General features: G+C 41.6%; 1 protein-coding gene across 4 annotated transcripts; it reads left to right on the top strand.

Moving 5' to 3' along the window:
- The first annotated feature begins 4,496 nt into the window (after positions 1-4,496).
- Positions 4,497-26,589, top strand: PTER (phosphotriesterase related). 4 transcript variants are annotated; one of them, XM_051610546.1, is made up of 5 exons: positions 4,497-4,591; positions 14,214-14,687; positions 16,857-17,122; positions 20,486-20,626; positions 25,748-26,589. In XM_051610546.1, exons 2-5 carry the CDS (start codon positions 14,256-14,258, stop codon positions 25,965-25,967), a joined length of 1,059 nt encoding a protein of 352 aa, XP_051466506.1. In that variant the 5' UTR covers positions 4,497-4,591; positions 14,214-14,255; the 3' UTR covers positions 25,968-26,589. The 4 variants fall into 4 exon arrangements, with proteins under 4 accessions (XP_051466506.1, XP_051466507.1, XP_051466505.1 ...); XM_051610547.1 differs by lacking the exon at positions 4,497-4,591 and adding an exon at positions 4,920-5,007; XM_051610545.1 differs by lacking the exon at positions 4,497-4,591 and adding an exon at positions 5,016-5,102.
- The last annotated feature ends 787 nt before the right edge of the window (positions 26,590-27,376 follow it).

Raw genomic sequence — 27,376 nt, 5'->3', positions numbered from 1 at the left:
TTACGTTTATATGTGACTAGTAAACCTGTCATTCTCTTAAAAAATGGCTGTGAAGTCACTTATCATCTAGATTGAGCAGATTTATGTACGTCTTCGAAAAAATTCCTCTTAACTCAGAAAGCAAATGTGATTTTTTGCTGAAAATACCTCAGAAACCCACAGACTCCCAGGAATACTTATCTGCACAGTACACTCTGGGGGGGGAGAAATATATTCTTCAGATTAAACAAAAGCTTGAAAATACTTAGCCTCCTAAAATAGTAATCAACAAGATAACAGGAGAGGTACCATCATATAACTGGCTTAGAGTTTCTAAAATAGTCAGATAAAGAAAAAGAAAAATAGATGAAGGTGCTTGGAGGATTGTGTTCAATGGCTGGAAAGCTATGGCTTATTCCAGAGATGCTTGGTCCTCCAATCTCTCTCAGTTATAACAAGTAATCTGTTTTCTTCTGCATTATTTCCATGTATTTTAAGCAGACAGTTTCCATGTATTTTAAGCAGACAGTAATTCCAAAAATAAGGAGAGAAATGGCATTCTGAAATAATATTAAAGCTAAAGTCTGCCAACTTGCTTAATGATCAGCCTAGCTTGGATATTTCTAAATATCATCCACTAACTCAAATAATAAGTAAGAAATTAAGACCAAGTAAGTCTTCAAAGTCAACATTGTTCTGCCCTTTGCTTTCAGAAACCCGTAACTTAGTATTCTTCAGAGACTTATTTACTTTTGCTGTTAATGAACAGCTTTGTGTTATTTCAAGTTAAGCATCATGTATTACCTACTTCTTCCAATTTTAATTTGCTTCTTGGAGCACCTGCAATTTAACACTCAGACTGGCACCTACATCTGCAACAGATCAGAATTTTTCAAGAACAGCCATTGTCATCTTTAAATAACACTGCTGAACAAAAAAGTTCACCTCCTGCATGAACTGAAGGACTCCTGTTTATTGTTCTGTCATTTCAGAGCAATGGGTGTATGCCAGACTAAGAAATAAATTATTCCCTCTCAATTTATGGAATGACTCTCAAAGTTGGAGGGGGTTGACTTTCTATAAGATTTTATAAAGGGTTTCCCTGAATGATTCAATTTTGCATATTCTACCCTTGCTGGATGCATTTTCTCTGCAGTGCTTTTATGTTCTGAGGTTCCTGCTTATTCATGCTACCAACTTGTAAAGTGTGGATTGGATTGTGTATGTGCACAAGTGATACTCTTGCTTCCCATTTCTCAATGTTACATGTTTGCAATGGCGCTTGCACACATACTGCTTAAAATTGGAATTTGCCTTTTTCCTTTCCTTGCTTATTATCTTTCTGAAGAAAGAATAATAGTAATCTGCGGTCTTCAGTCACTAGCTTTTAATAAAGCAAACTGGAATTCTCTCATCTTCAAGTCATACCAGAAGAAAAACTCACATACAGCATCCTATTCAAGAAGTGCTTGTTCGTGCCGGGAAGTTTCTTTTTCCAGCTATATTAGTTGGCCTAGTGAATGTTTCACTCTTGCCTCAGGACCCACCCCCAGCCCCCACCTCCCCCATAAAGGGACTTGCTTCAAAGAAGAAAAATGCTGCATTTAAACTACACATTATCAATTGCTCTCTGAGTAAACCAAAATACAGCATGGTTGTTATATATTCTGTGACATCTGAGCAGAGATTTCAGGCTGGAGGAGGACCACTTGGTCCCTGGGGTCTGGGTGCATCAGCTCAGCTGTTTCCATAGCTACCCAGGCTGCAGCGGCTGTCACAGCCTCTCTGTCCTGGGAAATCCCACCCTGATTTGGGTACCTCTATGCACACTCTGGGTACAGCCCCTTATGGCACTTCCCTCGAGGTCACCCTCAAAAGCACTGCCTTGCAGCAGCTCTGGTGTTGCACCTACTGGTTTGCTCTTTCCTTCTTCTGCCCCTGGAAAGAGAAGAGATGCTACTGAAGCTCATGCATGGCAAGTACCTGGTCCTTATTTTGTTTCTACTGTTATACAGTGGACCCAGTTTACAACAGTGTCCCAAATGGGAAAAGGATCAGCCATTGACTTCAGTGTCTCTCTTAGCAACTGCATGACAGGTGGACAAAAGCACTGGTGTTATTTACCCCTGAGTAGACTGTAACTTCTACAAAAGCTACTGACACAAAGCTTTTATGTAGAGCAGATCTGGCAAAATAAACTTTTTTAATTATTATTTTTAATGCTAAGCTGCTGCTCCTTACTTCTGAACCATGCAATATGAATATTTCAGCTTCTGATGTTACTGACAGTTGCTACTGCTATTTGTATAGCAACATAGCTGAGGGGATTTTAAGGGGTTTTGTTCCCCCCAGTCTCGTGAGCCATTTAATGTAGTAACCAGTTAGATATTTCTAGGAAGCCCACAGCCTGGTTTTCAGACTTGGGAAAGGGGATATAAATGCCAGATACATTACATAAGGTTGTATATCACCTAAATTGTGAATACAATGTCATATGTATTGACTCTGCCAGCTGCTGACTTGTTTTCACTGTTCACTACACATTTGGTCTGAACAAGACAGTCTCATTACTTTATGTTTACAAGCCTCTGTTTTGTAGCAGGTTCAAGTCAAGGACATAAAAAATAAAAATATAGTAGCTTACTTTGATTTGGATATACTGAAGATGGCCGTAAAGAGAAACTCATTCTGTATGTGTAAAAATGCAGATTGAACATGGTTTTACTTTGTACCTACCCAAGTTTTAGTGCTCCTTTTATATTTTAAAGCACAAAAGAGATGTAGAAGTGCAAGTCTTATGTAAAATTCATTACAAATCTTCAAAACAGGTTTGATATGGCCAGTGACAAATGATGTCCCATAAAGCACTGCATGACTATTTTTAACATAGTTCTCATACATAATTTCTCCTGCATTGATTGCCCAGCAATATGAACATGTTGAAATACAAGGCACTATAAATGACAGGCTTTCATATCTCCACTTGATCTTTGCAGGACCCATACTCACTTGACTTCATATGAGAAGCAAATAAAAACAAGTGACGCTGACAACTAGAACCATCCCAGCAGCTTAGCTCTAGCTATCAATCTGTATTAATCACTGCTGCATATACATAGCAACTGGCTGCTAATGGGAAAGATCCCAAGCATTTAATTTGCTTCACCTTTCTTATCTTTACTTACCCTTTACTGAGCACTATTTTTCCTTTCATTTGAGATCCTAAAGGTCAAGCCCTCCCCACACCAGTATCACCAGTCATTGTGGAATCTACCTCTCAGGTCTAGAATTCTCATGATGCTTTCACTCTTTTTAAAATTATTTTTTAAGCCAAAATTCCATTTCTCCATCACTCTCATAAAAGCACAACTTTCTTTTACCTCCTACCTCCCTGAAGTTGTTTACTTCTGCACCCTCCTCATTTTTCATCCACTACCTCCACTTTTGTCCTTCAGTGCAAGATAAATGATTAAAGGTCCAAGCATCAGCATGCACTGGCTTTCATTCCTAGTTTTGCCTGCTCACTTTCTGCATCACAGGATAATCCGGGATCTGAAAGCGAGGATCCAGCTCCCCCAGGCAGTGAACAGCTATGTCAAAGACAGGCATACCAGCCTCCACCTGCAGGCACCGCGCTGTGGTGCTGAGCACAGGCTGACCCTCTGCCCACTGGGCCCCAGGGACGTTGCTGGTCCCAACCTGGTACAAACGGGGACTGGGAAGGAGTCAAAGTAGAATGGATAGCAAAGAGAACAGCAAGTACTTCTTCCAGAAAAGCTTGCACTCTCCTTCCCGGGTTCAGGCAATGTCTGCACAAGGCACAGGGCAGGCTGCAGCTGTGGCTGTGTGTGAAGGCTGGAGGAGAGAACTGCCCTCTGTGCCTCTGGCAGTCATCTTGCCAGCACCTCTTTACCCTTCTAGAAAAAGGAATAGTACCACCCAGGACGCTGTGAGCCTTAGGGAAATGAGACTTCTGAGATCTCGGTGGAAAGTGTAAGAACTTGATGTCAGCTCTGTTTTCATTTTAAACTTCGCACCTGCATTTTTATCCAGAACGTCTGTCATGGCCATACTGTTCCTAAGTCCTGGGAAGCGCCTCTTCAACCCTCCCTGTGGTTCGCGTTGCAAGGGCAAACGAGAAGATACCCCCCTGGCCAGCCCGGGCGTCCGGCGCCCTCCCCCAGCCCCCCGGAGCGGCTGGGCGGATCCAGCCCTCCTGCCTGCCGCGCTCCGGGCTGCACGGGCACGGACGGGCTGGGTGCTCGCATCCACCGACGCGCACTTGCGGTGGAGCCAGCGCTGGCACACAACAACTGCACAACATTTCCAGAGGGAACGGGCTTCTGGGGAGCACGAACCGCGGGTGGGGGGCGGGGGGCCCAGCGCCAGGGCTCCCCGCGGGTCCCGAGTCGGGGGGATCCCTGCGGGGAGCGGCGGGACACCGCGCCCGGCCCCCCGGGGCTCCCCGGCCCCGCCTGCAGCGCCCGCTGCCGGGGCCGGGCCGAGGCGGGGAAGTCCCGCCCCGAGCGGGGCGGGGGCCGCGGGATGCCCGCCGGGGCAGGGCCGGGGACGGCGGGTGGAGGTGCTGCCGGCGGCGGGTGCTGCCCGCGGGGTGAGCCAGCGGGCGGGCGCGGCGGGGCCCCGGGGCGCGTCCGCTTAGCGCGCCGAGCCGCTCCGTGTCCTCCTGCGGCCCGGACCGGCCCTGGGCTCGACCTTCGTGCCCTCGGCCCCACAAGCGCCCGGGTCGGGAAACTTCTTCCCGTTCCGCTGCTGGCCCGGGAGGGCCTGGGGCGGCCAGGCCGGGGAGCGCTGGCCCTGGCGCTGCGGGGCCGGGGCCGGGGCCGCGCCGGGAGGCGGGCGGGCCGGCGCTGCGTGGCGGCGAGCGCAGGGCTGGGCCGGGGCCCCTGGAGCGGGTCCCAGCCTGCCCGGCTGCGGCCCCGGCGCGGGGGGAGAGGGGCGGGAAGAGACCGCGGCCCAGGCAGCTGGGGCCGCCGTGCGGCGAAACCCGCGGGAGGTCTGGAGCCCGAGGTGAGGAACACCTCCTCCTTTCTGGAGAAGCGTTTCGCAGCATCGGATGGTGGTTGTCAGCAGAGTAACACCCTGGCTCAGATGGGCTTCACTGTGTGAGTGCAGCAACGCTGCTATTATTAGTGCTGGTATTTAATACTTGTACATTCATAACAAGTTAAATATTGGCACTACATCCTCTCTAGCACTTCTCTCCCATCAGTCCCTGAGAGCGGTTCCATGAAGGAACAAATGCCTCAATCCAAAACCGGGACTTTCAAAGCCTGCCTTTCCATCTGGAAGCACCCGCAGCCCTCTGCAACTTGCTTCCAGAGTTGCCTAAGCGTGACAAGGCTCAGTAGCAAAGCTCCAGGCTTGCTTGTGAGCCTTGTTGGGATCCAGACACCATGTGCTGTCTCCCTGGCCGGAGGTGTGTGCTGCCCCTTGCAGAACACACCTGTAGCAGGTGCCCTGCTTTCTCCCCACCTTGCACCCGTTTGGCAAGCTGCGGGCAGAAGTGCTGTGTCTGCGTTGGGGAGGCTTGGATCTCCTCTGCCAAGTGGGGTTCAGCACTGTAGTCACCCAGTGCCAGCAGTGGCCTTGGGTGTTTGGTAGCTCCTCTGCAGCAGGTCTTGTGGTGATGTGGTCCCGCATTGAAGCATACAAGACCTGCTGGCGGGGAACTCGGGTAAGCGTCTTTTGGCCTAGCAACAGCATGAATATGTTCTCTAAGAGACTTGTAGATAAAAGTATTTTTCTTAGGTGTGTCTGTTGTTAAGGATGGTATCTTCTGTATACTAGACGCTTGTGATAACTCTTGAATGAAACAGATTTTTAGCTGGAGATCACTTGTTTTTGGAAAAGTATGTTTTGCTTGTCTGAAATTCCTCTGTGCTTTATACAGGATACATTATTCCACATCTGCTGTCCTAGTATGTTCTGTAGTGTTTAAAGGTTGTTGCCTTCTTTCTGCTGGGGGCTGTGTTTCAGTAATGGGTGAAGCAGTGCTTGCATTAGGTAGTTTTGCATCTTTTTGTCAGGTACTTTGAGATTGTTATATGAAAGACTGTGGAATGCCACTCATGTTTTGGAATTTAACAGAGATAATATTTGCCATCATGTCGCCATTATCACATCCATTTTTGTAGTTATAATCAAAGGTGGCAACAGTGGCATTCAGATGCTTAATTACATTTCATGTAGGTGACCAGTTCTAACTTACTCAGTTAATGTGTGGTGGAACAGGAACACGTGTCACTGCTTCCCTCTGTGGTTAGGGAGCCATCAGCTTGCTCCTCATATATAAAAATCAGTATATAGTAAGCATATCGCACCAGCGAGTTCTGTGTTTATTAAATTACTTTTTCTCTGAACATTCAGTGGATTTTATTTCTTACTTCACTTGATGCAGATCTAAAATATTTTTCCGACTTTCAAAACTTGAAAAAATGAACAAGGTTCAATTTTCGGTAAGCTGAAACCACAATTTCTTTAGGTTTCATGAAAACAGAGAGATGAGACTTCTGCTTGCGTGAGACTGGCCACCTGTCTCGAAGGTGAAGGATTAGAAATCCATCTAGGCTTTGGAAACCTAAAGTTCAAGTCACTGGTTTGATTCAGAGCAATTTTAAACTTAGGTCTTCTGTGTTTCTGGAGAATATACCAGTAATTGGATTACCAGGAGTATTGGAAGGGAAAGGGAGTGTCCTATTCCCCTAGTAGTAAAAAGACCTAACAAGAAACAGTGTGTGCTTGTAGCCCAGCACCCATGAGAAACAAATATGGTTCTGTTTAGGCATAAGAATACAAATGCATGCATCAGCATGCAGGACTCAGCCCATATTTGCATATAGCGTGATGTGACTTCAGTCCTGATTTTTGGCCTAAAAATGCTATGTGTGCATGTAAAATATAATTAATGTAATGTTGGACCTTAGGGGAGAATTTTTATCTGACCTTTTATCAGGAGTAGTTTTGGAAGTTGCCCAAAATGTAAAATCTCCTGAAGTTCTTCTAAAGGAGATGTTGATGAAAAACCAGTTATGGGGAAGATGGTCTCAGGTCTCTATGAGGAAGAGTAACTTCTATGTGACTTTGCTCAAAGAGGTCTCAGTTTTGAGATTGTTACCTGCACAGAAGTACAGTAAAATAAAAGTCTGACTCTACTGTGCTTTATAACAACTGAACTTTAACCAAATTGAAAAAAACTGTGCAAAGTATTGCGTAGTAAGTGGCTTAAACTCTGCCTCTGGGGCAAATCACTGTCTAACTGCATGTGGTCACATGCAAACCACACGTGCTTACTTTGATCCCAAAGGTATCAAAGCCATACTGTAAAATCAGTATGAAAGGCTGCAGTTTGTTCAGGTGTGTCTTTTCAACTCTAAGGAAGAAACTTGTTTTATGTATGTGTGGCTTAAAACATAGATAGAGCAAGAATGTGAACCTCAAACCATGAGAAACTGGAAGGTCTGTCTGCCACTAGTTGAGCGATGGAGGGAGTGGACCATGCATATATTCACTTACCCTTTCAGATGAACATTTAAAGCTTTCCTTCTCACTTGCCCAGTTCCTTTCCACAAAGGGGGCTTTTTGGAGGTTCTGAGGACAGTGAATCAATATATTTGCCTTTTCACGTATATGTAATAATGTTTAAGTTTGTCTTACAATGTAGATGACTTGGCTGTTAGTTTGTAGAACATGGCCAGTGCCACTCAAGCAACGTAACTGCTGTGGTGTGTGTACCTGCATATTTTGCTGGGACTTCTGCTTATCGTTGTAGGATTGTGCAAGGCTTGGCTAGAGTTTTCTTCATTTTTTTCATAGCATGTTTTGTAACTTGAAGAGCTGTAGTCAAGGCATGAAAAATGTCCCATGGGACATCAATCCTTAGGATGCAAAGCCTTGCCTCAGTGTGGAACCTCATGGAAGTATTACTGTGCTATCTGTTGCAGTTTGAATAAAAACTAGGAGGAAGGCCAGCACTCTACATCCAGTGTCCTTGTCCCCTTAGTACACCTTTGCACCAGGCAAGGGGCCATACTGTGAAAAGTGGTCATCATGCTTGTTTGTTGTTATTTTTTTAATTAACATAGAGCTTTAACGTAGTTAAAAAAGAAAACACTGCCTCTGAATAGATACATTTATTTTTCTAGGTGCATTTTTTTGAGTTAGCCTGAAGTTCAGCAAATCATTGTAATGTCATATCTCCAGTTTGGGAAAAGAAAAAGACCAGCGTCACTTTTGACCAATGTTGATTCTGAAGGCAGGAGAGGATAAATATGACTTTCATGAGAGTAATCTGCATCATCTTCAAAGAAGCACATCTGCTCTGCCTGCAGAAGAGACAAGAGTGTGCCCAGAAACCTGCATTTTTTCATAGTGCTTTTCCTCCATTTCCAAATTCAGTTTCTTAGGCAAAATAGCCCCAAATCAATACTGAGAGTGCTCATGTAGGAATATGGTGTCACTGGCTGTTGGACACCTTTGCAGACATTGTTGCAGAGGGAATTGCTGGGCTAAAGGACAGGTAAGCCTGCATCTGTCCTCCTGGAGCAGGTGCAGGTTCACTCCTGCTGCTGCCCTCACCAAGCCAGTTGTGGTGAACTCCGGTATGCAGCCCCTTGGACCTGCACTTTCCTGATGCTGTGCTCCAGCTAAAACCTATGCTTTTTGAAACCAGTGTGTGTGAGACCTGGACAGGCTGGAGAGTTGGGTGGGGAGAAACTTGATGAAATTCAGCAAGGGCAAGTGTAGAGTCTTGCATCTGGGGAGGAACAACCCCATGTACCAGTACAGGTTGGGGGCTGACCTGCTGGAGAGCAGTGTAGGAGAAAGGGACCTGAGGGTCCTGGTGGGCAGGAGGATGACCATGAGCCAGCAATGTGCCCTTGTAGCCAAGAAGGCGAATGGCATCCTGGGGTGTATTAGAAAGGGTGTGGTTAGTGGGTCAAGGGAGGTTCTCCTCCCCCTCTATTCTGCCTTGGTGAGGCCGCATCTGGAATATTGTGTCCAGTTCTGGGCCCCACAGTGCAAGAAGGACAGGGATCTGCTTGAAAGAGTCCAGCGCAGAGCCACAAAGATGATTAAGGGAGTGGAACATCTCCCTTATGAGGAAAGGCTGAGGGAGCTGGGTCTCTTTAGCTTGGAGAAGGGGAGACTGAGGAGCAACCTCATCAGTGTTTTCAAATATGTTAAGGGCGAGTGTTAGGAGGACGGAGCCAGGCTTTTGTCAATGATGACTCGTGATAGGACAAGGGGCAATGGGTGCAAACTGGAACATAGGAGGTTCCACATAAACATCAGAAAAAACTTGCTGTGAGAGTGACAGAGCCCTGGAGCAGGCTACCCAGAGAGGTTGTGAAGTCTCCTTCTCTGGAGACATTCAAAAGCCACCTGGACAAATTCCTGTGTGATGTGCTCTAGGTGATCCTGCTCTGGCAGGGGGTTGGACTAGATGATCTTTCAAGGTCCCTTCCAACCCCTAAGATTCTGTGTTTCTGTGATTCTGTGTGAGAGATAGTTTTCAGGTGTGCTGGTCCTAGATTTAACCATTGTGAATAAATTTTTGAAGAATGTAAAATAGGTTTGGCACCCATCTCTCAGAGAAGTTAGAAAACTTGCTTGCCTGGTGGGGAGCAGGAAGAAGTGTGCTGGCACTATTGAGTTCTTTCCAGCCCACAGACCTCTACGGAGTTAGCAGAAGCATGGGGGAAGAGAGAAAGAAGTAAATTTTTAAGATTCTTCTTGACATAGTCTACACCTGTTCTCTTACCCTCTACCTCTCCTCTTGTCTTGCTAATTTTTTCCCTCATTGCAAAATGTTGACTTGTGGGGGATGGTGAGATAACACAGCATAGACTAGCTAATGTTAACTTACTACAGATTTGTCATAGATTTCTAATTTGGGGTCTTTCCATGCTCTGTAGACGTTGCTCACAGTAGAATGGAATGTTCAAAGCATTTCCTCCAACCATAAGTATGTAACGTGCTATGTGACATTTCCTAGGACTGCATGGTTATAAAGGAAAGACCCACTTAAAAAGCACTTGATGCAGCCAGGGCATCCCTTGTTTCAAATGGCAGCTGCGTTTCACTTTTTCTGAATATTACAAATACCTATTGAGCCTATTTATTTGCTTTTTTTGTAAATCTTGTGTCACAGCAATCTGGATTTAGTGTTGCTATAATCTCACATTGTAATGTAATGGCAATAAAATGATTCCCATACAAGTCTAGAGAGAATCTGTGCTAATACCATTAAAATGTGCTTGCTGAATCAAAACAAATGTGGCGTTAGCATGTGGAAACTGTTTATGTGATTATAATGTTTCAGCAATATGAGATTACTGTAAGAAACGACTAATCCAAACCTAGAGAGACTTCCCATTACAAGACCATTAAAATGACACAAAGACTGAAGCACAAGTTTCGGATGGGAAAAGTAGTAACACAAATCTTGTCATCAGTATTCAGGCAAAACATCTATTCAACTCAGTGGAATTTTTACCAGAGTCAGGAATGCAGTACCATGACCTTCTTAGCAGCAAGTCTCTTTTCTCTTAATACCTCTTGGAAAAATATTTACTTCACCAACATTTTATGGCTGGCTAATGGTGAGTGTCGTATTTTAAGCACCATATAATGGGTGGTTGTAAAGGTTTGTCCAGTTATTACAGCAATGTTAAGGTATTGTTTCAAGGCTGTTGTGAAATAATACAAGTTTTGATTATATCTTAAAGCAATTATCTTTTTTTTTTTTAATCTCAATGTGTAATTTTCAGGCCATACCATTTACTTCACTGTTTATACAGTACCTAGAGCACAGAAGCTGTGTTCTATGCAGGATCATCTTGGTGATACCATAGCATAAATTTGTGATTTTCAAAATACCTGCTATTGCCAGATAAGAGCCTAGCTATTTATCTCTTGTCATAGGAATCAGCACCTTTCCACCTCCCCTCAGACTGGGTTAAGATTCAGTAAAAATAATCCACATTTTATATAGGACTATCTAAAATATACATGTGTTGTCCAGGATTGTTTTTTGGCTTCCTCTCTGGTTCATGGAAGGAGGCCAGTATTAGTGAAAGTGACTTGTCCTGTTCTATTACAAACATTCAAAATAGGTTGGATAAGGTGCCTATGGATATGTCTTTCCATCTCCACTATGAAAATTATCTAGACGATTATTCTGTAGAAGATATACATCATTTTAGATGTCTAAATGAATTTATATGAATTCAGTCTTTGGTGTATGAAAGAAGAAACTTACTCAGAAGAAAGGTCTGTGTAAAACATAGCATGCAAGTTATCAGTAGAACACATGAACAGTGATTTCTCTAATAATGTGTACATGCTTAAATTAAGCAGCAGTCCTTATTCCTTTTAAAAGCTGTTTGCATCTAGAATCTGTTTTAAATACACTAAATTCTGGTTCCATCAAGTGTCTGTGTAAAATGATGGGAAAATATCAGGACAGTGGTTTTAAAAATAATTCCAGTCAAAGGTTCTTGGCTGTCTTTGTTTTTCATTATTTTTTTAATTAAAAGCAGTTGGTTTCTAAAACTGTGTTAGTAAGCAGACACAGACATTAATATTAATCATATTTTTTATGCAGATAAAATTGGGCCTACTTTAAATGCTGTTTTGTCAGTTTCCATTCTTGTGATGCTTCATGCATTTACAAAAATCTTTGGCCTTGATCAAAAGGTTCAGTAGTAGGCATTGGTTCTGTAAACTCTATGTGTGCTATAATCTGAAACCTGCAGTCTAAAACCAAACAGATTGGTACCTGCTACAAGGGAAACCTGATATTTTAAATGTTTCTGGCTGTTACAAATCAGAAGACAGCAGCCTCAGGCTGTAAGATCTCACACACACAGCCAGAGGTCTTTGAAGTGGTCAGGCCAAATTAATTGAAGCTAATCTAAATTATCTGTGTCAGAAAGGAATTAGTGGGAGGAAAGTTGAAAGTCAACTTTTAATCAAAGTAGTCATCAGAAAGTTAGGAAAATTCACTCTCATTTAGGGGGCCCTTTTTGACTAACTGCACTAGTAAATAACTAAAAATTGGAAGCAGAAACTTGTTGAGGAAGCAGACTGTAATAGCTTTCTGTCAGGCTATATCAAAAGAACTTCAATACTTATATATTTAATTATATAACAAAATACTTATGTAGGTGTGTTTTCCTAACTTTGTAGATGGATTTGAAAATTGAAGAAAAGAGAAAAAAAAGAAAAAGTGTTTCCAGTGCAGAGAGTAGTAATCACTCTTTGTGCTGTCAGGGTTTTACTGAATACCACAGTGCAGATATTTAATGCAAGGAAACAAACAAACAACCCCCCAAAAAAAATCACCAGAGGTAATGCAATTATCTTAGAATTATCTTAGTCTCTTTGCTGTGCATGTAAGAGTGACTCAGATCATTGAACTATCTCCAAAATAGTGGGTTGCTGTATAGAGCACCAGCTTTTTTCAAGGATAGAATTAATGACTGGGTTGGACAACTTCATTGAATTGCAGCTAGCAACAGTTTCTGGCTAAGACAGGTATTTTGATTTGAATTATTTGCTCAAGAATAATATTTTCTGAAATCATGCACTTCTTAATTTATTTTGCAAAAAATAAATCATTATCTTAATCAGCCAGCAGTCTGTTCTGTGAGAGTAATTATTCTTCTGCCTCTCAAACAAGTCAACAAACTAGTCTAGAACAGAAATTCATAAAAGAACAGTTCTTCCCAAGTCTGCTTTTACATGATGCAAGCAAACAGTCAGTCCTTTCTCTTTCTTATGGATGGCCAAGTTTTTATATTAAAACAACTGCCAGCACGACAGACTTCACTAGGCAGACGTGCTGGGTCACTTTTGTACATCAGTACTCTGACAATGACTGCTTCTCACTGTGAGATGAAAGTATCCCCGAAGAGACCTCATGGCCTTTGATATGTAGAGTTCAGTGCCCTTCAGATTTCAGTTTTTCTGTCATTCTGGTAGATTAGCTTTAGCAGTTAAAAGGAAAGTGTCCTCTGAGGGCTTCACCAGTAACAAACCCATGTTTTTAACATACTATTCACTAAAAGGGAGACAGAAACGGGAAAGACCTCTCTCTTTAATCAATAATGCATGCTCTAGTTAGTCCTGTCCTCTGGACATCATTAAACATGTATTTTGTTTCATAACTGATGATTTTGGTTGACTAGGGATTCTAACTACATATCCTCGGGTCTTTGCAACTACCATCAGGAATATCTAACATGAGCTGGATAGTCAGCTATGTTTAATGTTAATATGGCACATAAATGAAAAGGACTACCCCCATGAGCCAGGCCAAACTTGCACAGGGCAGATGCCTTTCACGTGAGCCAGCTGCAGACAGTAGCCTCAGTGTGTACCTTTGTCACCACTCTTCTGAAGTCTTGAGAAATAACATTGTTTATTTCATGATAAGTATGAGGAAAAAGGTTTCTTAGAGCCACATAAATCGTAGGTAAGGTTTGTTCTTAACTGGTAAAATATTTGGCCAAGGAACCTGATGGGAAAAGTACTTTGGCTTTGGCCCCTCTGGCTGGGGGCCATGCTGTATCTTTAGCAACTGTTGTCAGCTTTGGTAGAGTTGTTCTGGACTGTTCCAGAGCTTGATAGTGCAGCTGACAGGACAACATGAGTCTCTGTTGAAGCCTAAGGAGCACTTGATCACTCATAACCCAGTGTTCCTTATACAGAGGGGCAGAGAAGGTGCCCAAACACAGCTTCCTTGGTGTTCAAGGGCAGTAAGTGAGTTTTTGAGGACACAGATAAATAAAATGAATGTATCAGTAAGGAATACTCAGCCTTCATGCCAAATATGCTCATCTGGTGGCTCAAGCTGACAAAATTTGACAGCTGCTGAAGAGCAGAGAATCCTAAATGAACACACAGTGGTAGATACTAAATTGAAAACATTTATCTTAATGTGGTATTGACTATAGCACAATAAATGATTATGATTTCCCTCTACAGGAACGTGGTATTTTTACATTGCTAGAGTACTGATACAAGCACAATTAAGTAAAATAAATGGGTTTCCTACTGACCACACTACTGGAAACAGCCTTTGAAAACTTTCCAGTGAACACACACAGCGTGTAGACACATGCATAAGAGACTGGAGGGAATTCAGAAATTTTGTAAGAAATGTTTGCTCCATCTGAAATGTGTTTCTTTCCTTTCTTCTTCCTTCCCAGACTTTAAAAATCTGATTATTTTTTTCCTTTTGCTGAAGAAATATGCCTTCCCTGGGAGGGAAGGCACAGACTGTCTTGGGCCCTGTGGATCCGGACTGCCTTGGCTATACATTGACTCATGAACACTTGACTATGAACTACAGCAGTAGTTTTTGTCCACCTTCTCCAGGCGAAGAGCCTCTGTCTGAGGGACCCATTGAGATGAAGAACTTGTTTTGGATTAAGCAAAATCCCTACAGCCATAAAGAAAATCTTCTTTTGTATCAGGAAACAGATGCTGTAAAGGAGGAACTGTTGCATTTTAAAGCAACAGGTGGTGGGACGATTGTGGAAAACACAACCACAGGAATTGGTCGGGATATGAATTCTTTGAAGAAACTTGCAGAAGAAACTGGAGTTCATATTATTGCTGGGGCTGGGTTCTATGTGGATTCCACTCATTCTTCTCAAACACAAACCATGACAGTGGAACAGGTAAGACTTAACCATTGTTTTGGAGCCTCTTTACTGTGAATTATCCCTGGGGGAGTCAAAGTTGGAGACAAGTGAAATCTAGAAGTTCTCAGTGTGAAAAAAATTTGGAACAGTGTTATGGCTTCTGTGTTATAGCTGCACCAACACTACTTGTATGTGCTGGGATTATCTGTCAACATTTCCAGTTCTTAAGCTCTGTTTTCTCTCAGGGATTTGTTACAATGCAACAGTAAAAAGAAAATAAAGTCGTTCATGTGTGGGCATCTGGTACAACACCAATTATCCTGTTTTTTTACAGCTTTAAGGAAAGAGTATATCCCTTCTGCCTCTTTTATTTCTTTTTCTACCTAATTGCTTCCCAATAAGTTCACCTAGAATTCTTGTAAACAATTGCAATATTTACAGTACAGTTGTGAATTATTGCTCTGCTCAGGTTGGCCGTTATATCTCACTTCTCTACCATTTGTCCAGACTTTTCAGGACAGAGTCTATATCCAATTGCTTGTACATTGCTTAAGACAATGTGTTAATAATGACAGAGGTCCCCAGATGCTCCTATAATAATATTAATTCATCTTTTATTAAGAATATGTGATGTTAGGGAGAAGAGGGAATGGAACCTTCCAAGGCAGGAGGCTGTGAATGTGGGTGAGCAGAGAGAGCTCAGAGAAAAAAATGTAAAAATCTGTCACAGTTTAGAAATGAATCAAATTTATTTTAAAAATCAATGGTCAAAATCTAAGCAGATGTAAAGTGATGCAGAGCTGCCAACCACACTGGACCCAAGCTGTACAGAACAGTACTAGTTTTCCTAAATATTCTTGCATCACTTGAAATTTGATGCAAATAGATTTCTTGGGGCAAAGGTTTCCCTTCTGCGTTTGATGGACTGCTGGAGACCTGCAGACATCCCCTACTCAGCAGGTAATCAATGCTTAATCCAGTCCAGAAGGAGACTGGTTACTTAGGAAGGGTTTTGCCGTGACTGATCTGTGATAACTAGTGGTTCCTCATTTGCCAGTGAATTTGATGTGATGACAGGTTTTCTGATGATTAATTAGGCACAGACTATCTGAGTATTTTGTTGTCAGCCCTAGCAGAGCTATTCAGTGATACAAAGATGTTGCTGCAGGAGAGTTGTTCTTCAGGAGACGAGTGAATTTTGTACTGTTGGATGAAGTGTTGGGCAAAAGCCTGCTGTAAATTGTAATAGCTTGGGCTGGCTTTTGTGTGTAGATTGAATATTTAGCAATATGTTGTGTGAGGCTATTGAGGTGACAAGGTGTGGGGGAAGGATAAGTTACAGTTTTATTTGGAAATTGGTGTGGGGTTTTTCAGTTTCTTGGGTTTGCTTGTGAACCTTCCTTCTTTGTTCACTTTATTATTCCTTAAAATAATAAAAATTTTCCAAACATTCAGGGCCAAAAAGTTAGAAGTCATCATCAATACCATTTTGTGCTCTAAATGTATTCTTTAAGATACATGACCTATTCTGATAAAGAAAAACTAAAGCTGTTATAACAATCTGTTTTTATTAGGATATTCTGATGTGTTCTTTGCTTATGAATATTTTAAAAGAAAGCTATTTTTGACCCTGTAAGTTTGTCAGCTGAGCTTTGTTCTTGTGGTTTTGAAATCATCGGAGCTCCTGTCATTTTATGTCAGCATTCCTATAAGCAGGATTTGTCTTACACTTGTCTCTTCAGGATCTTTGCCAGAGTTCCTCCTTTCCCTGTCTGAGTGACAAGGTTTCCTTATTCTCTGAGCCTTTGCTTTGCAAGAAATTACATTGAATTGTTTCTGGAGCCAATCCAGAAGTGTGAGGCACAGCTTTCATGCTGAGCTAACTTTGGGGTTTTTTAAAAGAAAAATTAAGTCTCGGCCTAAATCAGTGTTCGAATTTTATGTAGACCAGCTTTGGTCTGAACAACTGTGTGAGTGGATGCTTGTTAATTTGATTTGCTTTGTGTTTATTTTGGTCTCAGTGAATGGCTAGTGTAACATTAGTTGACAGAAACCAGATTTTAACTGGAGCATTTTTGCACACCCATCAATTAAGTTCAGAAATACCTCAGGAATATAGCTATCACAGTGTCCATTGGCTAAATTTTATGCTGTTTAACAAAAATAGTATTAATAACAAAAACATCTCATTTTCCTGTTGTCTAGCTTACAGGCATTATTGTTGATGAGATACTCAATGGAGCGGATGGGACTAACATCAAGTGTGGTGTGGTGGGAGAAATAGGTTGCTCCTGGCCTTTGACTCCAAGTGAACACAGAGTGCTTCAGGCAACGGCACAGGCTCAGGCACAGCTTGGGTGCCCAGTTATCATTCATCCTGGCAGGAACAGTGATTCACCCTTCCAGATTATCCGCATTCTGCAGGAAGCTGGGGCTGATACTTCAAAGACAGTCATGTCTCACCTTGACAGGTAAACAGACTATTCTGCTGTCCTTCTGGCTGTGTTCCCACAACCCTCTGGGGTCTGGGAGAACTACTGTGCAAATAGCTTGGTTTCTGGTCTGTGCTGGGATCACAACATAAAGAATTACCTTCAAGTTTACTCACTCAAAAATAGGAAACTGCTTGCATAAAGTTTTTATCAGCTTCCAGCACTTTAGTCAAGATCAGCTTTTAGGTTCACACTGGTAAAGAGATGTAGGGATTTTAAACACTTTTGTTGAAGGTCTGGGGACAAGATTAGGAGTCACTGCAGGCACAGTTTTTTAAAATGGGTATTCCATTAATCCGCATCCCTGCACAAATCACTGCATTTTCAAAGCATTGGACATTAAGCGACTCTCACCAAATTGGTGGGAAGCTGCTGGGCTTCCACTGTTTTTGAAAACTGGACTACTCTTAAGGACCTAACCAAAATATCTCAGATACTGATGGAGAGACTCTTTGGTTTGGCTGCATGGTGGATAAAAGCATAAGACAGATCTTTTCAGTTCTGCTACCAGACAAAAGAAATATTGCTTAAAAAGAAAACAGTTGAGTTCTGGATAGTTCTTAGCATAGACCAGAGAGCTAACTTTCAGTTTCTCTGAGAGCAAAACCCAGGACCTGCAGATCAGACATGAAGAGGAACTGGGATGCTTTTCTCTCTGCAGTTTAGAAATACAGCCTGTGTTACCATATCAGTTTTGTGTGACCTTGTATTACTCATGCTGAGCTGGAAAATGTCCAAGCATTGATTAGCTTGGCCAGTTCCTGAATAATGGAGGGTACTTGTGGTCATATGATTCTCAGCAATTGGATTGTTTGCCCTCAGTGTGAGAGTAATACAGGCAAGAGCGTTGTGCTCCAAATTTCTAACTGTTCCAGGCTCTAAGAGCTTGCAAATTAAGCTACAGGTGTTTTGTGTTCACACAGAGCTCAATGTTTTACTTGGGGAATTTAAGGGCATAAAATTCAGTGCCACAAAATTTTAGATATATTTTATAATATATAAATGATATGGGATTTTCTTATGTATTTATCTGCATTCCAGTGTATCTATAGTTATATTTTTCTCTCCATTTTAAAGAAAAATTGATCACATAAATCTTTTGATGAAAGAGGACTGAGCAAGCTGCAGGTGTCAGTAGTTATGTAGCCATTTTGATACAACATAAACGTCCAGCTCTGGGTCTTTTGCCTTTATATGATGTTGTAAATCATTGAATTCAGTGATTTATTGGTGGAAAATAAGCAGTAAAAGTAGGAAAACAGTCAAGGTGCAGTTTCACTAACAGCCGCTGATGCACAAGATGACATTTCCTTATACTTCTGTCGTTACTTTCACACATTCAGGTTGGCACTTGCTGTAACATAAGACTCTAATTGACTGTGAAGTTTGGCTTTGCAATGTGCATTTAACATTTTAATTCTCTTCCAGTGAAAAGAATCCATGTGGGAGCATCCTAGTCCCTTAAATGTGAGATAAATCTGTACATAGCTCCATAGCTGTGTACATATCTCATGTCTGCTTTTGACACCATCAGAATGGTAGCTTTCAGGTGGATTTACAGTTAAATGATAGAACTAAAATGCTGGCTACCATATTTTGCAGTTTAGCACCTTAGAACAAAAGGTAGCAAGTGTCCATGGTGAAACTGAGTCGTAGATAAAGGCTGGGACGCAAAAGCTATTGATTCTTGGCTTTGGCCATTTATTAGAGAATATGGTTATAAAGATATCTTGGTGGAGATCAACATGCATTCACTTGAGAAGCTTTTGTTGGAAGATTAACAGCAACTGTTACAAATGCCTGTTTGATTATGGTTTGATGGGTGTCCCTACAGTGAGTTATGGATGAGGTCCAAACTACAGGATACCCAGTGTCTCCCAGTTGGGAACTGCTGCTGCTGCTGCTGCTGCATGCCTGTGGCCTACCAAGTGACCAAATGGCTGATGAAATTAAGCTCTCCTGCTCTTCCTTGGGACAGAGCACAACAGTAGCAGTAGTTTTCAAAAGAAATTCTTTTGGCTGTGATTTTGAAATACATCGTTGGATGTTTTTTTTCGCTTGCACAGGGATGAATACTCTTGGCTACTGTCTCCTGGTGAACTGAGCAGGGCTGGATTTAAAATAACATGTTCTGTTGCTCTGCACTTTGAAAACTCATTTGATAATAAATGTTAAATCTCTGTACACTGTAACATTTATTTTAAAATAACATTTTTTATTAATTACAGTTGGCAAGTCTTAGACTCCTGCTGATGGCAGGCTTGTTTGGACAACGGTTCTCACTCTCTCAAACCATCTGTTCCTCCTACTTGATCGTGTTGTTAAGTCATAATATTGAAATTTTGACATCAATAATTTCCATAGCAACAGACTGTGATGTAATTGTACAGGGTGAAATTACCTTCTGACATTGATACCTGAAATAGTAAATAATAAAAAAATTAAACTACTGCCCTTTTGGTTAACTATGCTGTTCTTGAGGAAACTCGTTTTTAACATGGATTAAAAAAAATAAATTGTTTTGTGGTTATACAGATAGATTTATAATGTAGAATTTGAGTGGTTTTGATTTCCTTCGGATAGCTTATACTCTTGGTAAAAGTGTTTCAAAGAAAAAAAGTATTCCGAAGAGCTCGTATTTCAGATGCCATTTCTTTATGAATGAGTGAAGGATTTTAGTAGCTCTGTTCCTTCATCTGCGGCAAAGCCCAGGTCCCAGGCACTGGCATTGCCATTCTGTATTTTGCTGAGAGCATTTCCATAAGGTGTTCTGGCCAGATCCCAGTGCAAACAATGATGCATTGCTGTTCTAATGACAATCTAGAAACATCACTGTACAAGATAGAAACAAAAGACAAAGTTGTGTATGACCAGTGTGTGATGGATGAAACGAGCCCTGGATGTAGCTGTCTCCTGTAGCTCTTGGGAAAGTAAATTTGTCTTGTGTAAGTAATCCATCGTGGTTTTTTAAAATGTCAGTGTGAATTAACCTCCTCCTTAAATGTCTTCCTTGTTAGGTTGTCTGTTGAGAGGTTTAGTGATATCAAAAGTAAGTAACTTTCCTGTTTCCATTTCAAGTTCATCATACATATTTTTCTTCTTTCATGAGGGGAGATTTAGTTTGTTTTGTTTTTTTTATAGTGCATGAAGTCCCAGGACAATGCTGTGTATCAGCTTAAGGTGCATGTGTCAAACAGCAGTCCCATTTTTGAGGAGAATTGATTAAATTTTAGATTGTTTTTGTTCCTTGCAAGTAGGAAGTTGCCAAATGCCTGTCCTCATACCTTGAGATTTTTTTCTTTTCTGTTACAACTCTGACTTTGTGTTACATATGTTCTGCAGGACAATATTTGATCCAAAGAAGCTTCTGGAATTTGCTAAACTGGGATGCTATCTAGAGTATGACCTATTTGGGACAGAGTTTCTTCACTATCAGTTCCATCCTGATATTGACATGCCGAGCGACAATGAAAGAATTGCAAGGTACCTGCTTCCCTGCAGTTTAAGCTATAGCATTGCCATTGACAAATTAATATTATTGGCACTTGTTCTAAGAGCATCACAGGATAATTCTGCTTGCTGTTCAAAACTGATGTTTTTCATACTAGCATAACAACACTTACTTTTCTGCTGCTGTCATGTCTTTAAGGCAACATGTGTAATTTCTTCTATCTGCAAAGGAAGATGTTAAATCATAGTGCTGTAAAAAGTTGCTTGAGAAGATCAAGAGCTTTTTAAACTTCATTCTCCATAGTGATCCCATGCTGATTTGGTTGCATTTTATAACTTACTGCATATACATGTATATACTGTAAAAAAGAAAGGCTGGAGATAGAGGATTTAGTTAGGGTTTGGCTTTTGTTTGAAGCACAGTATTGTAAAGCTAGTGCTGCTTCTGAGTGTCATCTCAGCCTGCTACATTTTGGTATGAATGCACTAACCAATCAAAACTCACTGGTTGTCTTGCATGGATTTGATCCATGCTTCCATCCCAAAAAACAGACTTCTGTTCTTCCAAGCACTTAATCACCTCTTCTCCACCCTCTCCTTTTGCCCTTTCTCTCTCTTCAAGGATGAGATTCTTGTGTACTCAGAACTCCCATGCTCCTCACACTCACAATGTGAAAATATTTCCTCCACTGGCAGGATACCTCTTCCCTGCTTCTCGTCAGCACATGCAGTCTCAGCTGTGCAGCAAATCTGTTGTGCTGTGCTAACACAAGGTATTGCCAAGGAGATGCACTCCTTGCAGAAACTGAGACAGGTAGGATAGGCTGGGAATGGGCTTCTCACTCTGTCCAGAGGTATGATCCTCCTGTGCTGTTTGACCACGGCATTTGTGTGCAGGGCAGTAGCAGGTTTTTGAGGGCTGGGGTGCCATCCACCTGTGTCTTTTTTCCTTCCAGAGTCAGAAACAATTATTTTCTTCTCTTTGATGAGAAAGATTTTATGATCCATGATCATTAATGAAGTAGCTTTCTAGCTATCACTTGTACTTGAGATACTTCCCTGCCCTTCATTGTCGGATTAGCCTCATGGCTTTTCTTCTCCTTTTTCAGGCTGTTCTCTTCTTAAGAAGGTGCCGTGGTTACTATTACACTTTCTGCCAAGAGTTTGCTGCTGCTTTTCACACTAGAAATAATTTCTCTCTCTTTAAGAGGACTCTCAGTCTTGTGCTCAGTATTTTAAACTGCTGCAGTGAATCTGCAGTTCTCACATTTTGCATGGACAAAGTTGCTCCTGGCCCCTGTGCCTCCTTCCTTCTCAGCACATACAGAAGCACCCTGAGGAATATGTGTAGAGGAAAGGACAATGCCGTGGTTAACAAGTGCTTGTTCAACTGTGGCAGAGTTTTCATTCCATCCATGGTATTTGCTCAGCCACTGATGTCTCTTCTTAATGTCTCTGGCATTTGAGTATTTCTTGCAGCAGGCTGTTCATAGGAAGAAAATAGGAAAAGTTTGTCTTCTCATTGTATGGTGTGAATATGTGTTCTTCAGTCAGAAGTGCCCTTAAATGGATTTTGTTGGGCTTTTGATACATCCATGCTGGACATATGATGGCAGTGGCAATTTCCTTGGGTTATTTAGGGTTTTTTTTGTCAAATAGAATGAGAAAGATAGAAATCAATTTGACCTTTAAATGTGTTGATTAAAATACTAAATGGGAAATATATGTTCCTGTCCTGTCTATTCAAAACGTAAACTTCTGTAGTCACGCCATATGTACCCAAACACAGTGGAGCTGTGTATCTGCTTAGGCATTTTTGCTGCAATCTACTGCCAATCCAAGTAAAAAAAAAATGTTGTTTTTCAGGGATGGTTTTTCTTTGAGTCAGAAGCAAATAACTAAACTTACAGGAATGAGAAAAAAGCAGCAATGAATATGGAATATAAAGGACCATATGCCTTCCCAACCCATGAAATTAGTGCAAATGTGAAAGGATTCTTAGAAGATGTTTGGTCAGTGAAGAACTTAGCCCCTGTAATGTCATTACTCTCATTCTCTGGTTGGCTTGTGATCTTTCTGTATTTTAGGCTGGAGAAGGTACTTGTGACGTTCTAATACTGTGACGTATGTAGTGCTGTGCACTATATGGCACTATATGTTGTTTTTATGAAAACTACTCATTTTTTACCAAGTCCTAGCTTACTTGACTTCTTCCTGCTGCCCATATTGGTTGCTCCTGCTACATGTTTCTCCTCATAACTCATTGTGATAAAAACTGACAGGAAGGGTTTTCAGATAGAGTGTGGCTACTTATAAAACTAGTATTTGCTTTCTTACTGATCAAAACACATTCAGGAAGGCAAGAATTAGAATTTCACAGTGCTGGGAAATGATGGAATTGGGTGCCTCCATGAGGAACAAGCACTTTCCAGGTCTGGTCTATCCATCTCTGCCACTTAATGCTGCAGTCTACTGCCAAACTAAACTGAAGGTCAGTGGGAAACTCAACAGTCATGCAGTACAGACACCTACCGAAAAAACTGTAAAAAATGAACTGAACAAGGTGTCACAAACCGGCAGGATTTGTCAGGGTGTTAAAACACAGTTCACCTCCCTTATTGGAAACATTTGTAGTGGAACCAAGGGGTCTGCACGTGGCGCTGGCCTCTCTCCGAGGAGCAGCCTGCACAAGCTGAGTTGTAAAGTGGAATAACTGAATCACACCTCCTGCCACACACACAGATTTGTACTGACCGCAAATTTATAGTTTAATGAATTAAAATGGTTTATTAGGGAATTTAACACAATTTAGGGGAGGAAGGGTTCAGGAGAGACAGGGTGTTTGAAACACCAAATACTTATACCTGTACTAATACTTATATATGAATACATATTATTATTTACACACCAAGATTAACTCTTATTATCTGAGGGGAAGGGGAAGGAGGGATATGCCCGACGCCTGTCCCCTATAGGGTCACGGTTTGTGTGGAGGTAAGTCAGGGCAGGAACACCTTATGGAGGGAATGATACCAAAATGCAACCCCTCACTTTATTCCTGAGATGGTCTAGGTATTTAGACATTAGGTGCGGGTGACTTCCCTGCAACCTGGTCTTAGAACCCACAGGTGGTGGGAAGAAGTCTCACCACAGGTGGTTGGCAGCAGGCAGGTTCCACAGGTGAGCAGGGACCAGAGGTGAGCAGGGACCCCCAAAGAGCAGGCAAACCCCCAGAAGGCAGGCAGCAACAGGCTCAGAGTCCGTCCAAAGAGCAGCAGCGAGCAGCAGGCCGGCAGCTTCTTCAGGAGTCTCAGGGACTCGCTGCTTCGTCCCCAGTTGGCCAGTTTCTTGTTCCTGGGTCTTCTTTCCGTCCTTGACTTTCTTTCCGTCCTGCTGCACCATCCCTGTGCCCGCTGTTTGCAACACTGTTGTGGTTTTCCCCCATTGCTGCTGCCTGGGCTGGTTGCTCCTTCATGGAGTCTAAGCTGTTGTTTTGTGGCAGAGGGGGCAGGCAGGCAGGAGAGGGTTTGAAGCGCCTGACAGAGCAGCCAGTTTAAATCAGTTATGGCTGCTGACCTGAAGGGCATGTTATGTTCGTGTGAGGAAAAGTCTGGTCCTTCACACAAGGGATGAAGGTTTCCAGAGTGAGGTGTGGGACAGAAGGACTTATAGCAGACTGGTTACAAGGGAGTGACCAGAAGGATTACTTCTTTTTTCAAGCTGACTTGTCATTTTGCCAAGTTTGTTTAGCTGGGCTGCCACATTAACTCTCTTATTTCTTGGCATGTGCTACCACTGTGCAATGCCTGTCTTACTTACCTTGTTCCTTAATTAACATCTTTGAAATATGTTTGGATGATATGTTTAGATGTTTCAAGGCCAAGTGCAAGGTCAGGGCAATCCCAAGCACAAATACAGGTTGGGTGGAGAATGGACTGAAAACAGTCTGGAGGAGAAGGACTAGAGGGTGATGGTGGAAGAGGAGCTCAATGTGAGCTGGCAGCGTGGCTTCATCAGAAGAAGCTTGGCCAGCAGGTCAAGGGAGGTGATTCTCCCCCTGTACTCGGCTCTCGTGAGACCCCACCTAGAGTACTGTGTCCAGTCCTGGAACTCCCAACATAAGGAAGACATGGAGCTCATGGAGAAGGGCCAGAAGAGGGCTACGAAGATCATCTGAGGGCTGGAGCACCTTTTCTATGAAAACAGGCTGAGAGAGTTGGGGCTGTCCAGCCTGGAAAAGAGAAGACTTAAGGGGGACCTCATAGTGGCCTTCCAGTACCTGAAGGGGCTACAGGAAAGCTTTTTTTCAATGGCTTGTAGTGAAAGAACTAGGGGTAATGGATCAGAACTGGACAAGGATAGATTTAGATTAGACAATAGGAAGAAATTCTTTAGTGTGAGGGTGGTGAGAGACTGGCACAGGTTGCCCAGGGAAGTTATGGAAGCACCATCCCGGGAACTGTTCAAGGGCAGATTGGACGGGTCTCTGAGCAATCTGATCTAGTGGGAGGTGTCCCTGCCCATGCAGGGGGGTTGGAAATAGATAATCTTTAAGGTCCCTTTGAATCCAAACCATTCTGTGATTCTATGATATAGTAACTGTCTGTATGGAATAAGATGCTGAAAACTTAAAATTTTATTAAGCTGGTTTGATAGTGGGAATTGACTAAAGATGCGAAAGTATTTGTGTACATAAGACAGGCTTCAGTCACAGGGTCTGGTCCATAACTAATGTAATGGGACTAGCTTTCAGACAGCTGCAAGAGCTAACCCCATGGATCGCTCATGCTGAGAAGGAGTGTATGTAGGAAATCATCACTTACTCAGGTTTATAAAACCTGTGTCCCTTGCTTGGTGTTGCTGAAGATCTTTAACTCCTCCAAGGACTTAATGGGACTGGGAATGCAAAATCCTGTGCCAGCTGGAAAGAGTTTTCCTTGTCCACTTTGCGAAGTGTGGTGGTATGTATTCAGAGGTGGTGTTTTTCATTCAAGAAAATAAATAGTTCCATTTCAATTAAATGTATGGAATATGTCTTCTGAGTACCTAAAAATAATTATTTTCAGTTATAATACAGTCCAGCAGTAATGTTAATGTTCTGTGCTGCTGCAGAGTGAGAACCTTTCACTGACAGGTTGCTTTTTACTTTTGCAGGATTCGTATGCTGATCGATGAAGGCTATGAAGACAGAATTCTGATGGCTCATGATGTGCACACTAAGAATAGGTTGATGAAATATGGAGGTCACGGGTATTCACATATCCTTAAAAATATAGTTCCTAAAATGCTAATTAGAGGCATAGCCCAAGATAAAATTGATAAAATACTCGTAGCGAATCCAAAGCGATGGTTGACTTTTAAGCAGGAATACTAATAAATACTCCTATTTTATAGGAAAGGTTGACAAAATGCAGAGTTGTTTCTGGAGAACAATAATTTTAAAACTTGGTTCTTTTCAGAGAAACTGGAAGTTATTAATTAGTTGTGAACAGACTGATTAGTACTTTTATTTTTAATTACAACAACAAAATTATGTATTCTCTCTTGCCTTTTCTCCCTTCTAAGTATCTGTTAATTAATGATTTACTGGATATAAGCCTATCTGGAAACTCTTTTCAATTGAAATTTTAAAATAATTGTTTCTAGAGAATAATCTAATACTATTATTAAAAGTCACACAACAGTATTTTTGAAGATGCATCATCTGGACATTGAAGGAAATTATGGTTTTCAGTGAAATTCCCCTTCACCAGGGGGTGATTTTAATCCTTGTAATATTTGCAAACTTCTGATTATCCTTACATTCTTTAAATAATGCTTGATAAAAGGCCTGGGACTTTTAATTAGTTTCCATAGACAACAGAAAGCCAAAGTAATTTCAATTATCAAAAGATTGTTTCTTTCTAGTTTAAAGATTTACTTATTTGTATCTGAAAATGTAAAAATTATATGCAAAAAAATATATTTTTAATAAAGCAAACTGATGACCTCTTAAATATGTGCAGTATTATTATGGATGTGTTTTTTTAATCACATTAATTTTTTATCCTGAACCTTTGGAATCCCACAGCAATCCTGTAAAACTTCATGCAGACCACCTTTTTGTAAGGATGCAACACCAAAAGTCAGAATGTATTACATAATACAGTTTTAATGAGTTGCAATAGTTATAACAAAGGTTGTGATAGAAGTCTTTACAAATCAGTATATCAAGATATGATGAAAATTATTACCTTATATGTGGGGTTTTTTACATTGTGTTCTTTGCTCTTGTCTAACCAGGGCAGGTGATTTATCAAAAAAATTGTCTTAGCCAGTAGCAGTGGCCTGATTTCAGCTTCTTCAGATTTGACCATACAAATCTTGCAGTATTGAGCTTTTCCAATAAATACCTTAGTAAATATGCATTGCTAGTTGGAAATGACCTCTGGCTTGGTACTTCACTGTTTGATCCTACATGGAAAATCTCTAGCCACCCTGCTGTTGGGAGTGCACTAACCAGTAAAAGCAACAGTGCAACGAACAGACATGAAGTCAGTTACACATCTGTTATTATATGTATTAAAATACATTACCTTATAGAAAAAAAAACAACACAGAAGTAATCATGACCAGTGTGCAGATATAGGAGGGCACTTCATAAAGTAAAAGCATTAACCATTCTGGTGAGATAATACACAAACAACTGGCAGCACAATGTCCCTTTATAAATCCCAGATGAGTTAGACTGGTGATCCTCTCAGTCAGCCTAGACTAACTGGGTGTTTATTTTGCACTGGACAG

The sequence above is a fragment of the Apus apus genome, chromosome 2 (assembly GCF_020740795.1).
Source record: "Apus apus isolate bApuApu2 chromosome 2, bApuApu2.pri.cur, whole genome shotgun sequence".
Lineage (NCBI taxonomy): Eukaryota > Metazoa > Chordata > Aves > Apodiformes > Apodidae > Apus > Apus apus.
The sequence above is the reverse complement of the archived record's forward strand: the minus strand, read 5'-3'. Positions and strand labels throughout refer to the sequence as shown.